General features: G+C 34.8%; 1 protein-coding gene across 3 annotated transcripts; it reads right to left on the bottom strand.

The window, feature by feature from the left end:
• On the bottom strand, positions 593-14711 carry LOC109227153 (cadmium/zinc-transporting ATPase HMA2-like). 3 transcript variants are annotated; one of them, XM_019392200.1, is made up of 12 exons: positions 14354-14709; positions 12220-12477; positions 8065-8162; positions 6028-6283; positions 5805-5942; positions 5162-5489; positions 4551-4753; positions 4203-4405; positions 3150-3765; positions 2394-3023; positions 1739-2071; positions 593-1519 (listed from the first exon to the last, which is right to left on the bottom strand). In XM_019392200.1, the coding sequence occupies exons 1-12, from the start codon at positions 14556-14558 to the stop codon at positions 828-830; spliced, it is 3960 nt and encodes a 1319-aa protein (XP_019247745.1). In that variant the 5' UTR covers positions 14559-14709; the 3' UTR covers positions 593-827. The 3 variants fall into 3 exon arrangements, with proteins under 3 accessions (XP_019247745.1, XP_019247744.1, XP_019247746.1); XM_019392199.1 differs by having other exon boundaries at positions 2394-3765; XM_019392201.1 differs by lacking the exons at positions 593-1519; positions 1739-2071; positions 2394-3023; positions 3150-3765 and adding an exon at positions 3801-4057 and having other exon boundaries at positions 14354-14711.

The following is a 15297-nucleotide window of genomic DNA, read 5'->3' as shown; positions in this document are numbered from 1 at the left end:
GGAGGCTCTCCGGAGTGCTTTTCCAGTGTATGTTTCTTTCGAGAATTACAATAGAAATAAAATAAAAGTATTAGAACGTATTCAATCAGAATACGAGGCATATAATCAGGATTACAGTCTACAACTTAAAAAGAAAAAAGAAACACTTGCATATCTAGGCAATTTGAACAGGAAAAAATAACTAACTCGTTCAGTTATATTATATCAAGCAAGACTCTTTTATAGTTTACTCACTAGTATTATTAATTATTATTGAACGAGCTTTTCAGTTTGTACCAATAGAGTTACCCAAGATCTAGCCAAAAAAAAGGACTTACATGTCGTTTACATAATAGATTGCAAATGATAATTGTCGGTTAATGGATTATAAAGATGGGAATAAAGGGGAAAGTTTTTCTGGTTTCGTAAAGTTTTTGATGATGAATTCTTGATCAACTATTTGTACATATGATCCCAAATTTCATGCTAGCTAATTGATTTTTAAGGTCATTTATTTCACAATGACTTGATGAGAGGTCTAATCATGGCAGAATCCTTAACTTTTTAATTTACATGCTCAAACTAGGTTCTATAGACTTCTTCACTACTCGTATAGGCTTAATGGAGTTAACTGTTTATAAAAAAGCATAGTTGGCCTTCAATGTGAGCTGATTTTTTCATGCAAATCACATTGATGTGTTCAACTTTGTGAAAACTCAATAATACACAAGCCATTTTTTAGGATAAATATACAAGCCATTGCAAAAGCTTTGTTCAAATTAGCAGCTCAACTTCTTGAAGATAAAATAGGTAGGAAGTTCACAACATATGTACACTTCAGCTTGCATCTACTCTATGACAATTTCTGATAAACCTCCTCCAAAACTTGCTCCAAGGAGATTGTTCTTAGCACAACATTCTTTTCTGAAGCTGTCACAGCATCCACCAATATGTCTCTTCTCCAACGGCGAACAAACCTTACGGCCACTGCAGTCTAGATGATGATGATGGTTGTCCCGTAAGATATTGATGGTTGATCCAACGGTTGGACCACATTCTGCAGCATGCTTCCTGCAGCCAGAACGGACGTCGTGGCATGGTTTGTATTTGCAGCATCTTCTAACCAGCTTGGCTAGTTCTTCATCAGTTGGAATATTTTTAGAGTGAAATCCACAGTGATTTACCTGATCTTTTGGTTCATGTTTGCAGCTGCTGGGGATGACAATGCTCTGTTTTGTGCTGTCACAATGAGCAGTTTCTTGAATTTCACTTTTTGATACGTCGGCAATGTCATGGACTTGAACTGAAAAACAACAATCATCTGCTGCACAACTGTCATACGCCTTTTCTGGATGTGAGTGCTCGTGTTCCTTGTCCGAACAGCCATGACCGACAGCATGAGGTGATTTTATACCTTCTCCAACAACATCCAAGCTTTTCTGCTCCAAGTTGTTTTCCTTGTGGAGTGGATTATCATGCGAATGACAACCATGGATGCTTAGAGAGTCGAGGCTCTTATTATTTCCGCATGTCATTGATCCTGAAAATATCAGCCCTAATTAACCAGTAGTTTTTTATAGTTAACGACACATAACAATCAGCTAAACTTCTATCTCAAACTAGTTGGTGAGTAACATTATCCATCACTTTTTAGAGATTTGTGATGCATATGCTATCTTCTTATGAAGTTTGATCGAACGTTTATTGTAGGAGTGAAGGTGGAGTAACACTTTGGATCATATGATTTGGTAGTGCCTACCTGAAATTGCAGTTTGGCATGTTTGATTGGTGCTGTCACAATGAGCAGTTTCCTGGATTCCAGTTTCTGATACATCAGTTTTGTTGCCTTGAACCGAATAACAACATTCTTGTAAGGCACACCTATCATATGCCTTGTCTACATTTGGATGATCATGTTCCTTGTCAGAGCAGCCATGACTAAGATCATGACTTGATTCCTTATCTTTTCGGACTAAATCCAAGCTTTTCTGCTCCAAAAGCTTTTCCCCACAGAGTGGATTAGTAAGTGGTGAATGAAAACTGTTCTCGGTTGCAGAGTCTAGGCACTTCTTACTTCCGCATGACCTTGAACCTGAAAATCTCAAACCTACTCAGCAAATGATTCTCATTGTCTCTCCATTCACCTCAAGAAAAACTTTATTTGTTTCAAATCATGAATAAAAAATTGGCTGCTCTCCTCTAATGCAGCATGAAGAAGGGTCTGTGACAGCCTATATTTTCAGAGTTGTATATGATCTAAGAATTTTGTCACGATGCTAGAGATTTGCAATTCATAGACTACGTGATTTCAGGTTTAACTAACCATTATATCCTCCGACAGAAGGCCAAATAATACTTTGGATCCTATAGTTTGGTTCGGAGGGTTATTAACAAGAAGAGGAATCTGGCCATACCTGAATTAGCAGTTTTGCATGATGGACCAGACATCTTTGAAGAGCATGATTCAGAGTTGGTATGTGAATAACAAGAATTCTTGCTATTGGTGTCCGAGCACTTTGTATTTCCACATGTCCTGGAGCTTGAAGTTGCAGATTGGCTTTGTGGAGCACACAACTTAGACGTGCATATTTGATGATCGGGATGCGAGTGATGGCTAGTATTGTCTCTCGAGTCCGAACACTTGCTATCTCCACATGATTTAGACCCAGAAACTACAGATTGGCATCCAGGAGCAGACTTCTTGGTACAACACGTTTGAGGAACTTTGTCGGACTGACAACATTTTTTGTCACTGAAGTTGGAGCACTTGGTACTTCCACATGATTTGGCGCTTGAAGTGGCAGAATGACATTGTGGAGCAGACATCTTGGAAGAACATACTAGAGAGTTTGTTAAAGAATGACAACTACTCTTGTGAATGGAGTCTGAGCAATTGTTATTTCCACATGACTTTGATTCTGAAAGTGCAGATTGGCCTGCTTTAGCAGCCACCTTTGGCAAGCAGCATTGAGGATGGGGATGAGAATGAAAACCACTATTTTCAACGGAGTCTGGGCACTGATTACTTCCGCATGACTTTGATCCTGAAACTGCAGATTGGCATGCTTTAGCAGCAATCTTCGACGAGCAGCATTGAGGATGGGGATGAGAATGAAAACCACTATTTTCAACAGAGTCTGGGCACTGATTACTTCCGCATGACTTTGATCCTGAGGATACAGGTTGACATCTTGGAACACACACCTCGGACAAGCATGATTGACTTGTACATTTCTTTTGTGACTCAATATCAGAGCAACACTGCTGAGGAGCATTTTCCGACTTGCAACAAGAAGCTTTGTCTTTGTGGTGGTGAGCATGCGAAGAAGTAGAAGATGTACAACATTTTTTCCCATGTCTACGTGTGCCTCCTCGTAGAAGTAGCATGCTGTTCAAAATCACTAGCAAGCATGTCCCAGTATCCGCGAGGACAGCAGCCCAAACCAGTGGATAACCTGCTATTGCCAATGCAACTATGGCGGCCTTTGTAATGACTGACATAATCATATTCTCAATTATTTTCCTTCGAACTCTTCTTGCAAGACGTGCAGCTTTCGGTATTCTTCCGATGTCATTTGTCATTAGTATAACATGGCCTGTTTCTTTTGCCAGAGCTGATCCAGAGATGCCCATTGAGATGCCAATGTCAGCTGTTGCTAATGCAGGAGCATCATTAAGTCCGTCGCCTATCATTGCTGTTGGAGCTTCCTTCTGAAAAGCCTTAATGATTGTTGCCTTGTCCTCTGGTAGGAGTTCTGCTTGAAATTCATCCAAAGCTCCATCTAACTGCAAAATGTTTCAACTTACAATGCAGGAATAGATACTTGAAATTCAGATTCAGCTTTAAATTATCATGATAATCTCGACTCTCTATGCTAAACATCAAGCGTCACACGTACGTCTGATGTATCTTTCATATGCGAAAAATTGTACATCGTTAAGTCAGAAAATTGTCCAAATATTGGAGAAGAATAAAGCATTTCCTAAATTAATTGTGACGATAACTTGGTTTATCCAGATCAACCTTTAATCCTTTATCTTCACATCACATTAAGTATTTTATGCCCCATTCTGACCCCTGTAAAGACAAAGCACTTACTTGGTAATGCGTTCGCTAAATTTAGATGAAATATTTAACAAATGTTGATGATAGAAGAGGGAAGCAATAAGAGTTCAGTGAAAATTCTTAAGGCTAAACAACAATCCAAAGTGTTTTAATATACCTGATCCTGCACATGGTTGGCAGCTGCATAACAATCACCCGTAAGCATCGCGGTTTTGATACCCATCTGCTTCAGTTCTCTCATTGCTTCTTTTACACCAATTCGACAAACATCAGAAAGACTGAAAATTCCAGCTGGAGATGATCCCAAAAATATGTATCCAACAGACTTTCCTTGGAAACTATCACCCTCTATTTCCGGTACTGAAATTTAAACATCCACCTCATTAGTGCTAAACATGCCAGGGAAATTTTAACAGCAAAATTAACTGGAGAAATCACATACTTATAATTATAACTCTGGTGTTTTATCTCTATTATGAGCATAAGAAATGATTCAACCGTTTACCTGTAGTACATCCAGCTCTTGAAGAAATTTTCCTATTCCCGACATAGATTTCCATTCCATCAATTCTTCCATATATCCCTTCACCAGGAAAATTTTGAAACTGCTCAACTTTATCAGGCTTTGGCTCAACAGAATTTGATTGCGCATAGTCAACCAGAGCGGCTGCCATCGGATGACCTGACTTGCTCTCAATGCTTGAAATCCTGAAGATATTCACTAGAGAATTCAGTATATCCGGACGAAAGGTTTTGACCACCAAACAAGGCTTCTGCTCTGTGTCCCACGTGTTTTGTTTTGTAGCATCAAGAATATTTGAAGAATTTTAGATTATGATACATTGAATATGTTACTGAAATTCATATGACCATGCATTTTTATGTGTCCTTAATGTATAAGATCCAAATATTCCATCCAAGTTCCTGAATATCAGACACCAGACGTTTGTATCTATGTTATTCTGGCTCTATTGTGAACCATGAGAGCCATTTCAGACTCTATGCTACAAAATAATCATGTTATATCACTATCAAATGCGCCGTGAAAGATAATCAGTTAAGATTTTGAATTCTCTTTGGCAACATAAAAGATTATGTATGAGTGGTAGCCTTTACCAGTAAAGCAGTGTATTGAGACTAAGACCATCAATCAGAGACTTGAACTCGGTCACCATAAATTCTCCTTTGGTTATAGTCCCTGTTTTGTCAAAAGCCATGATTTTGATTTTAGCTAGAGTCTCAAGGTACTCTGTTCCTTTAAACAGAAGACCGGACGTTGCTGCTTTTGAAAGTGCACAACACATGGCAACTGGTGTAGATAGCACGAGTGCACACGGACATGCACTCACCAATGTGACCAAAGCCAAGCGATACCACTCATTTCGATTGTGAACTCTTAATGCAGTAGGAACTATTGCCAAAGAAGCTGATATAGCCACAACAGCTGCAAAACATCACCAGTCGAAATCAGACATACACAAAGAGCAGGAGAAGTATAAGAAATAAAAAGTTTTAAACGAAAGAGCAATATAGTAGTGCGACGCCCATGACTGCAGGCAGGCTGATGAGGGCGGGTCAAGTGAAAGGACTGATAAACTTCTATGCTGGCAAGCTTCCGAAGAAGGGGTTCATATGACACCTTAGGGAAATCTCATATAGAAAAGGGAGAGGATAGTGACGTGATTCATAAGACAGAGAACAAGTTCACACGGTACGTGCATTTTTTGACTCGATGTGGTACAACATAAGATTCACTAACCTGGTGTATAATATTTAGCACACTTGTCAATGTATCTTTGGGTTTTTGATTTCTTGTTCTGAGCATCTTCGACAAGCTGCGCCATCCTAGCCACAGCACAATCTTCAGCCAAAGCCGTAGTCTTAACACTGATATAGCCTGAAGAATTGAGAAAATAACATTAACAAACAATACTTGAAGTTTCAGCACTAAATAAATGAAACATGAAGAAATACTATACTACCATTTAGATTTGTAGTGCCAGCCCAGACCGTTGAATCTATTTGCTTAGAAACTGGAAACGACTCGCCTGTCAGTGTTTTCTCGTCCACGTCACATTCCCCTTCCACTACAACTCCATCAATAGGTATAGTTTCACCAGCTTTAACAGCAAGAATGCTATTCAACTTGACTTCATCAACATTTACGACTTCTCCACTTTCAGCTAAAACTGCTGTTGGAGGGACTATATTGACCAGTGATGACATAGCAGCAGTAGCCTACATAACCATAAATGTTCTCATTTATCAGAGTGCTTATCCATATACAATATCAGTGAGGAAATAAAGACACAGAGTTATGTTAGCAGACAAAACTTTCATTGGCCATCTCTATATTTTGGTAATTTTCAGTGTGCTATAAAGCTTGTAGTTAGGACTTAGGATCTAATATTTAGCATTGCTAAAAAGTAAGAAAAGATAAGCATAGGCTTATGCCGTTTATGTCAAAGAGACGAAATTCCAATACCATATTTAATCTTTGTTTGCTCCAAATAGAGCTGTGAAGTAAATTAATTTTCAGAATGAAATTTAATCCACTCATAATCCACAAGAGAGGTGCATCTTAGTCCTTTCCATTGTATATTGTTATTGAGGTAAATGAACAGAAGACAGCCTGAACTGTTTTCTGGTTTAAGTTAGAGCCTTCTAAGAACAAATTCTTTTAAATTAAGGTGATGCCTATAATGGAGAGTGGTTAATGCGGCAAGTAGAGTGTAAGAACTAATAGGCTTCTAGACTAGCAAATTTGGAAAAAAGGGTGCATATGATATCTTAGGCACATTGCACATTGCAAAGGGAGAGGAATGTGAAGTTCTATATAATACATAGTACAAGTTCACATGATAAGCACCTTATCGGGCTTCATATGGCATTACCAAGCGACAAATCTGTAAGGTCCGTGGGCAAACCACAGGGAGGAGACTTACAACTTGTTTGGATGGTTGTTCCTCGTTGTATTGTATTGTATTGTTATCCCAAAACAATGTTTGTTTTGATTGTTTCATTAAAATTGGTTGTATTGTATTGTTAAATCCATTGTTCCGGAACAATGAAAAGCCCCTTTTTTTGAAACAACCGATTTGGTGTAGTGGGATTGTTTCCTATTTTTTCTTTCCAATTATGCCCTAACTTATTACTCCATAATTCTATTTTACCCTTTATCTTTTTTCTATTTTAACTCCAAATCTCCAACTTATAACCTACTTTATTTTTTTCCAGACCAATGTTAAAGGTGTTTTGTTGCCTCCTGTTTTATTTTTTCTCCTAATTTGCTTGTAACTCAATTCTAATTAGTTGTGCTCCTTTGTTTTGCCTTTTTCTGTCTCGCTCCTTTGTTCTGCTTCCTTATTGTGTTTTGCCTTCTTTTGTTTTGTTTTTTAAAATTATTTTTATACATAATTTTGATAAATTTAATATTTAAACAATTGAGGGTATTTTAGTAAACTTATCAATTACAGTACAGTACGATACAGTCAAACCAAACAACAAAATATTATTTAACAATAACAAACAATACAATCTATCAAAACATTGTATTCATAAAACGATACGGTACAATACGATACAATACATTATAAAACGATAGGGAACAATGATTCAAAGTGAGTGTCAATTCCTATGGGGTGGTTTGTGACGCCCGTGCGTAGGGCGGACTAATGAGGCAGGTCAAGTAGAATGACTAGCAAGCTTTTGTGCTAACGAGCTTATGAAGAAGGGGTCCATATAACACCCTAGACAAATGTGACAAATCCCTATAAGACAGCACAAGTTGACATGGTAGTGCCAACAGTTTTAGGCTCGATGTGGCGTTATCCAAGAGACAAATTGATAAAGTCAGTTTGGCCAAAGTGGAAAATATGTATCGTGAGACAAATTAGGTGTTCATACTTTTGGAATCCCAATAAATAAAAAAAGCACACATTACTGTCATCCTAGGAAAGTATATGTACACTAGCCATTTCTTGTGCAAGGAAATTAAATAGGGGCGAAAATTCACAAACCTTGTGACTTGCCCTTGACTCTAGCCATTCTGCAATGGCGAATAAGAAGACAATAGTACCAGCTTCCCAATAATCGTGTAAAGCAATTGATCCAGCCACTGCACATGACAAAACCAGTTATTATAAGAATCAGCATTTCTAGCTTTAACATTATGCCCTTGTAAAATGATTGCACTAAGTTCCACTAAAATTTAATACTACCTCTTATCCATATAATTCGTCTTTTTTAAGGTTTTTTGCACATCGCTTCAAAAAGATATTTGATAGCCTCAATTACAAATACTAATAGCCTTTTGTCTATACTACCCTTTGTCTCTCCTTAATCGTCAACTATTTCGAAACAAATTCAATTTGCCAAAACAATAAGCTCTTGTTTGGCCATAAAATTTGGGTGCTTTTTTCAAGTTTTATTCTCAAATATCTGTTCGTTTACAGATTAAAATCATTTTTTGGCACATGTTGAAAAGAAAATCTTCAAATCCCAGAAACAGTTCTAGAGTAATTTTTGAAGTTTTCACAAAACTTCCCAAATACAATTTCAACTTTCAAAAATCATTTTTCATATAATCTTCAAAAACTCTTTTTTTTTTTTTTTTAAGTTTCAACCAAATCTATGTCCAAATGCTAGCTTAATATTTTGGACTGAATTTCTTATCTTCATTCATTTTACCCTTTCCAATCACTCATCTTTTCTTTTCTTCTTCTTTATTAATTTTTGGATTTTTGATTGCTGTCACTCTAAAGATGGTAAAGCAACACCAACTTGAGATTCTTGTCCTGCTAGTCCATTTTACAGCTTTCTTAGCCAATTTTATTCAAACAGGTAAATCACAAAGATAGAAATAAAGAGTCAGAGTGACCTTTTCTTCTTCAAGGAATCATATTTTGCTACTATTTTTTAAAAGATAAAGCTATAAAGTACCTAAGGATAAGTCACCTTTGTGCTTTTCACCATTTCCATACATATTTAGTTGAACTGCATTACTTGAGCTACATCAACTGGACTGCTGAATTAGCTCTTCTATTGTTTATATATGAATGCTTAAGATTGAATTTTATCAACAAAATTTTCCTGCACCAAACTGAAGCGGGCGTAGAACTATAAGGTGTCATGTTGAAATCTAGCGGAAACAAAAATCACTAAGTAAATTTTCCCATCTACTTAAGCCTTGGTCGGAACCATCATAAAAAAAATGAATAAAATTTTCCCTATCTAAAAGAGAAAAAATATTTTCCAAAACTCTTTCTCAACTTTCCCCGTCCTATTCCTCACCCTCTACCCACCCCAACCCCTGGCCCCTACCCCCACCCCGTGCCCACCTCCTGCCCCATCCCCACCCCCTAACATTGCAACTGCCACTCTTGTCCCTAGACCTCGACCTACCACCCGCCCTAGCCCTTACCTATTTCGTCTTATATAGTGTTTGCCTAAATTATATATTTTTTAAAATATTTTTGACTACCCAAACACAAAAACATATTTCGGAAAAAAAACCTTTTCCAAGGAAAACATTATACTTCATACCAAACACACCCTAATTTTTTTAGTAATAGTGGAAGTTTCCTTCTTCTATTGCCTATTCATTTCTTTGTCCAATTACTAGAATTATTTAAATGCCAAAACTTGTATCCCTAAAAATTCTTTCAAAATCTTTTGGTTCCTCACTTAATACTTTTTATTCAAATGAAAACATTAGTTAGAACTAGAGCATCTGTTGTATCTGTAGATTCTACTGCCAATAAACATCTCAGTAATTTAGAGGTAGTTTAGACGTATTTTTCAGGATATTGATGATACAGTAGAGAAATGTGGGATCAATGTATTTATGAGATAAAAAATGGGGTCACTTGATGCTATAACAAAATATAAATAATTTCACATGGAGCTTTTTTTTCTCTTTTTTAAAAAAAACAATTACAGTAACATCTCAGAGTATTTCTAGTAAATGCCTTCCGTAGTAACCATATGTTGTTGAATTAGCAAAATATCAAACATAGTCTGCTTGTTAGTTCGAGTAATTTAAAAGTAATAGTATTTGATATAAATTCTAAAAAATTTGAAAAGAAACTAACACAGCATCAAATGATAATTAAGGAACTAGGATGGATATTTTATTATGCTAGATGCAAAATTAACTGTGAGATTTTAATCTTCAAATAATATTTTATTTTATTATCAATGCAATTTAATCAAGTTTATAAATTATTGTTTTTTTTCTTGTTACGTCAACATATCAAACTTGATATAAAAAGTTGCATGATATTTTAACTAAATATAATAATTTAAAAATTATTTACGTTACTAATAAACTCAATTTTTAAACCTTGCCGTGACTGATATCACTACTTAATACTATGACAAGAAAATCTGATACCAGTCAAAGTCACCTTCTATAAAAGGGGCATGAATGCAGAAAAGTCATTTTCTGTGCAATTATTTGAGGAAAAAAAAGAGTGAAACGTTACACATTTACACATTAATGATGTGGGCTCCGTTCTTGGTGCTCTACACCTAGAAACCATTTCTGAAATATTGCGAGTTACATAAGCAATTTTGTAGTTTCCTTGCTAGACAAAATCTTGTGTAGGTTTGAAATTCCTTTTCCTATCACATCTAATTTTACCTGACACAAAATTTAAGAAATAAAAAAAAGAATTTTTAAATACGGGGTATTAAGTATTCCAGTCTGACTAGATATGAAGTTTAAAAAAAATCTTTTAAAATTTATAATTTTAAAAGCTTAAAGGATAAAAGCTTTGCGGTCGTAATATTTTTGTGAGTATAAAAGCTTTCATTATTAATCTTTTGAAAGACCCGATTAGAGCGAAATTAATAGTACGGAATATACTCCTCTGATTTGAAATTAAGGCATATTAACTTTTATTCCAAGGATTTTTTTCTATTCCCCTTTATTTACCTACGCCATGTAAATCAACAATTACAAAATATAGTTTTTTTCCCCATTTAGTGTCTGGTACTCACTTTAAAATCTACTAATTTGGGTTCTCATAAAAAATTCTACTTTAAAAGATAAAGCGCTCCATAATTAGAGTGCAGCACGAGATATCTGGATAACAATAGAGGAGTACCTATTACTCTATTATATTGTAACCTTTGGTGGTGTTTATTATCTTAACTATAGGTACAACACTAGAAGTCTATTAACTAATTGTTAAATATATGCTAGCCTTTGTATTGAGCTGATTAATTTGTATCAATAATATATGTCATACTATAATCTGTTTCCTCACTATTTCTTATACACCTTTTTTTTTTCCTCTTTCCGTGTTTGATATAATTAAACAAAAGATAATCTGTGATAGAATCACTAATTCCATCTTGAATCTGAATTAATCATCCTATTCCAATATGAAAAAGAAGTTTATTTGTGTAGTTCTAGGTCACCTGAAAATATTATAACACAAAGTATATCAAGCAGCCAATAATTGTTTTTCATGCTTTCATTATTTAAAGTCACTAGGGTGGTCCAATATTAGCATCTAACACCCAAGAATCATCCCTCCCACTCCAATCTTGTGGGTTAGTTAAAGGTGCATTGTTAAATAAAATATTTAATTGCATGCCCTATGGTGCATGCTTTTTAATGAAATAATGAATCACAAAGCATTATCAAGATTCAAGCACACATTACAAGTATCCAATTAGCTAAGACATTAAAGCAATAGACAAATCTCAATCACAAAGCTAAGTAGGACCACATATTAATTCTATAACCAAATCAATTTCAAATATTCTTATGGTAAATTACTCTCCCTGTCTCAATTTATATAGCACACTTTCCTTTTCTATCTTTTCCCAAAAAACTATCACCTTTTTATATTTAGAAGTAATTTAACTTTAAAACTATTATTTTAGCCTTAGTGAGATGATTTATAACACAAATCCCAAAGATTTATTTCTGGCCACAAATTTTAGAAGTCTTCCTTTCTTTCTTAAATTTTTTAACTTTAAAATTACTATTTTAACCTTATAGCACAAATGCCTAAGATTTACTTCGGACTATAAGTTTTAAAAGTCTTCATTTCTTTTTTAATTTTTCTATTTAAAATAGTGTCACGTAAATTGAAACGGTAGGGAGTATCTCGTTTTGCTTTCCAAAAAGTTGAAAAGTAAGAAAAGGAAAAGCAAAGTACCTGCTATTAAAACAAGAATGTTGATGTCAAGAGTAAGGTTTCGCACGGCAGCCACACCTCTAAAAATAATTGGAGGAATCCCAACTGCAACAGCTGCAAGTGCTAACCATTGAAAAGGTGCAAAAAAGTACTTCAAAAATGAGAGTCCAAGCAATATTCCACTGCCAATTGCAAATGGACTTGGCCATTTCTTTTGGTAGTTTTTCTCTCCTTTCACTTTTATGCTTGCTTCTAGTCTTGCTCGATTCAATGCTTTAACTACATCCACAAAAGAAAGATGGTAACTACAATAATTATATGGATAATACAATTGTTGTTGATTAAAAATAAAGGATTTATGTTATGTACGCACAAACAATGTAATATATGTGTATATATAGCAGAGCCGAGGGTCTCCCAGAAATAACCTCTCTACATCCTTTGGGGTAGGGGCAAGGTCTGCGTACACTCTATCCTCCCAGACCCCACTAGTGAAATTCTACTGGGTTATTGTTGTTATATATATATAACAACAATATATATATATATATATATATATATATATATATATATATATATATATATATATATATATATAAATTATCGATGCAATTTAACTGATTATAATAGGTTTTTATTCTATTTTTTAATGTTATCTTACCAATTAAACTAGCAAATAAGAGTTACTTTTGGTTGGCTAGGTCCAATTTATCTACCACTACTGTTAGGTGTGCAAGAAATGCAAAAATTGAAGTGGAAATGAGACTCTACTAAATAAAAAGGGAAAATCCCAAGAAATGAAGAAAAGAAATGATCTTTTCACACTTGAAAACTGATCATAAGAAACAGAGGTAAAAATAAATGGGAAAATAAAGTAGAGTAATTCATAAAGAAGGGAAAAAAAACAAGGAAACTACAATTACTTTGTTAGTTCCTATCAACTACTCTTCAACACAAAGTAGATGCAAAGCGACATGAGTCAAAATATTTTCTCTAACAGTTCAACAGAGATCGCCTCCATCACTAAATTATCAACAACAAGAAACTTGGATTTCTTGCCACAATTATGTAATTTGTGGGGCCAAATCATATATAACTATTCTTATAGTAGTAATTACCAATTTCAAGTAGACCATCGAATCTCAGAATTTATTCCAAAACTTAATTATAGACTATACTCCTCACCTACTCTATCCTACTGAGGGCTGGGGCGGATACGGTGTGTAAGTCAGAGGCGGAGTTAGGATTTCTAAAATATGGGTACACCACTAAAGAAAGGAGAAAACAAAGTAAGTGGAAATTGATCCATATTCCTTTGAGTAATAACTCAATATTCAATCAAACGCACAATTCATCCTTTGTGGAGCATGGGTGCCTAACAGATACTATTAGACGAATTCTAGAAAATACATACATAAAATACTTAGTTAGGCGGAGAGACTATAGGTTCATGTGCCGCATAAACTACCCTATAAATCCGTCTCCGTGTAATTATAGGTTCATCTAAACCCTACCAAATGAATTTTTAGGAGAGTCGTTTTAAAAGAGAATTTTTGTGCATGTTCTTGACTAGAATTGTCAAAAGAAAAATAGTTCATGTTTTTTCCGTCTTGGTTACGCAATCTAATAAAACTAAAATAACCACTTTAAAGATTTTCCCAAGTTAATATATACACCTAATTCTAGAAAATGCCAACAAACAGAAAGAACAGTGCTTGAAACAACTACCAGCAATATATCACATGAATAAATCTGAACCGTTTCTGATTCCATTTGTCTCCCCCTTCTTGTCTCTTCTCTTCCCTTTTTTTTTTGGCTATTTCTTAAAAGAAAAAATCACTTTACTTAAATACATAAACTTACAAAAAAGAAAGGAAATGTCAGTTAAGAAAAGATGAAGAATGGTTCTCTTTTCAGTTCGTTTTATTTTATGTGAACCTGTTTAACAAGCCACAGAACTTAAGGAAAACTTATACTATTTTTGTGTGACTATAAAACAATACTATTATTCAGGAAAAAATTTGAAGTTTAAAGTGAAATTACTTTTATGTACATAAAGGTATCGTTCTTTTCAGAACATACTAAAAAGAAAATAGTATCACGTAAAAATAGAACCGAGAGAGTAGTAATAAAGGTGTGTAACTATCTTTCTTACCAATTTGTTGCTGAGAAATGAGGAGAGAATCATGAATAACAATGACAGTCTTTGTTGTGACAATTACTGAAACCTCTTTAACCCCTTCAAGATTCTTGAGAATTTTTTCAACAAGAACAACTTCTGAAGTACAGCAAATTCCCAAAACATCAAAATAGCTCTTGCTCAGCTTCTTTGTTTCATTCATTTTCTCACTTTCCACCATTTTTCTCTTTCTATGTTTGCCCCTTCTCTAAGAAGGGGGAGGAAATAATAAATGAAAAAGGGACTCCTGCTTCTGAGATATATTGGATATACTTTTGTTTTAGAAAGAGGTGATGAGTTTCTCTTAGAAAAACATGCAGAGAATGAGTAGGTTGCAAAGCTTTGAGGGGTTTAAATAAGAGTAGCAACCCCCACCCCCCACCCACCCACCCCCACCCCAAAGGGAGAAGAAACTTTACCTTTTCTTCCTTTTCGTTTTCTCCAATTATTTTGCGCTTTGTCTTTTTTTCTTCCTTTTTCACATTATCATTAATTTAAGATACTTATAGTACATAAATTTACCGTTTAAATTTTTTGTTTTTAAGTTATATACATCGTCAGTGTAATAGTTTTTACACTGTCATGTTATCTTTGTCGGTTGTCACAAGTAACTTATCTTATATCAAGATTACGAGTCCTACATTTTAAGACGAGTAACTTGACAATATAAAAGTGTACAACTTAAAGTCATTTTTCACACTATTTATACATTTTCTATTCCTTGTGATAGACTATTTATGTTACATTTAAATTATTAATCCCTCCTGTTACGGAATAAATCGTTAGTAGATCTTTGGTTTTGTTTGTTCATTTTTCCTTTCCAAAAGCTATTAGGGTGGTGCCAAGATGGTGGTACAAACAGTTCGGAATCACTAAGAGGGAAAACATCATTTTGGATTACACACATGTAAAGCACCTAA

Source organism: Nicotiana attenuata, chromosome 6, assembly GCF_001879085.1.
Source record: "Nicotiana attenuata strain UT chromosome 6, NIATTr2, whole genome shotgun sequence".
In the NCBI taxonomy this organism is placed as follows: domain Eukaryota; kingdom Viridiplantae; phylum Streptophyta; class Magnoliopsida; order Solanales; family Solanaceae; genus Nicotiana; species Nicotiana attenuata.
Note: the sequence above shows the minus strand (reverse complement) of the source record. Positions and strands in the feature narration are given on the sequence as shown.

What these genes read in the sequence shown, in the direction of transcription:
- LOC109227153 (XM_019392199.1), bottom strand. Translation starts at nt 14,558, where the DNA reads ATGGTGGAAAGTGAGAAAATGAATGAAACAAAGAAGCTGAGCAAGAGC. An exon ending in CATTTCTCAGCAACAAATTG is followed by an intron (nt 12,478 to 14,353) that starts GTAAGAAAGATA and finishes TTGTGGATGTAG; the next exon opens with TTAAAGCATTGAATCGAGCA. An exon ending in AGTCAAGGGCAAGTCACAAG is followed by an intron (nt 6,284 to 8,064) that starts GTTTGTGAATTT and finishes ATGGTTATGTAG; the next exon opens with GCTACTGCTGCTATGTCATC.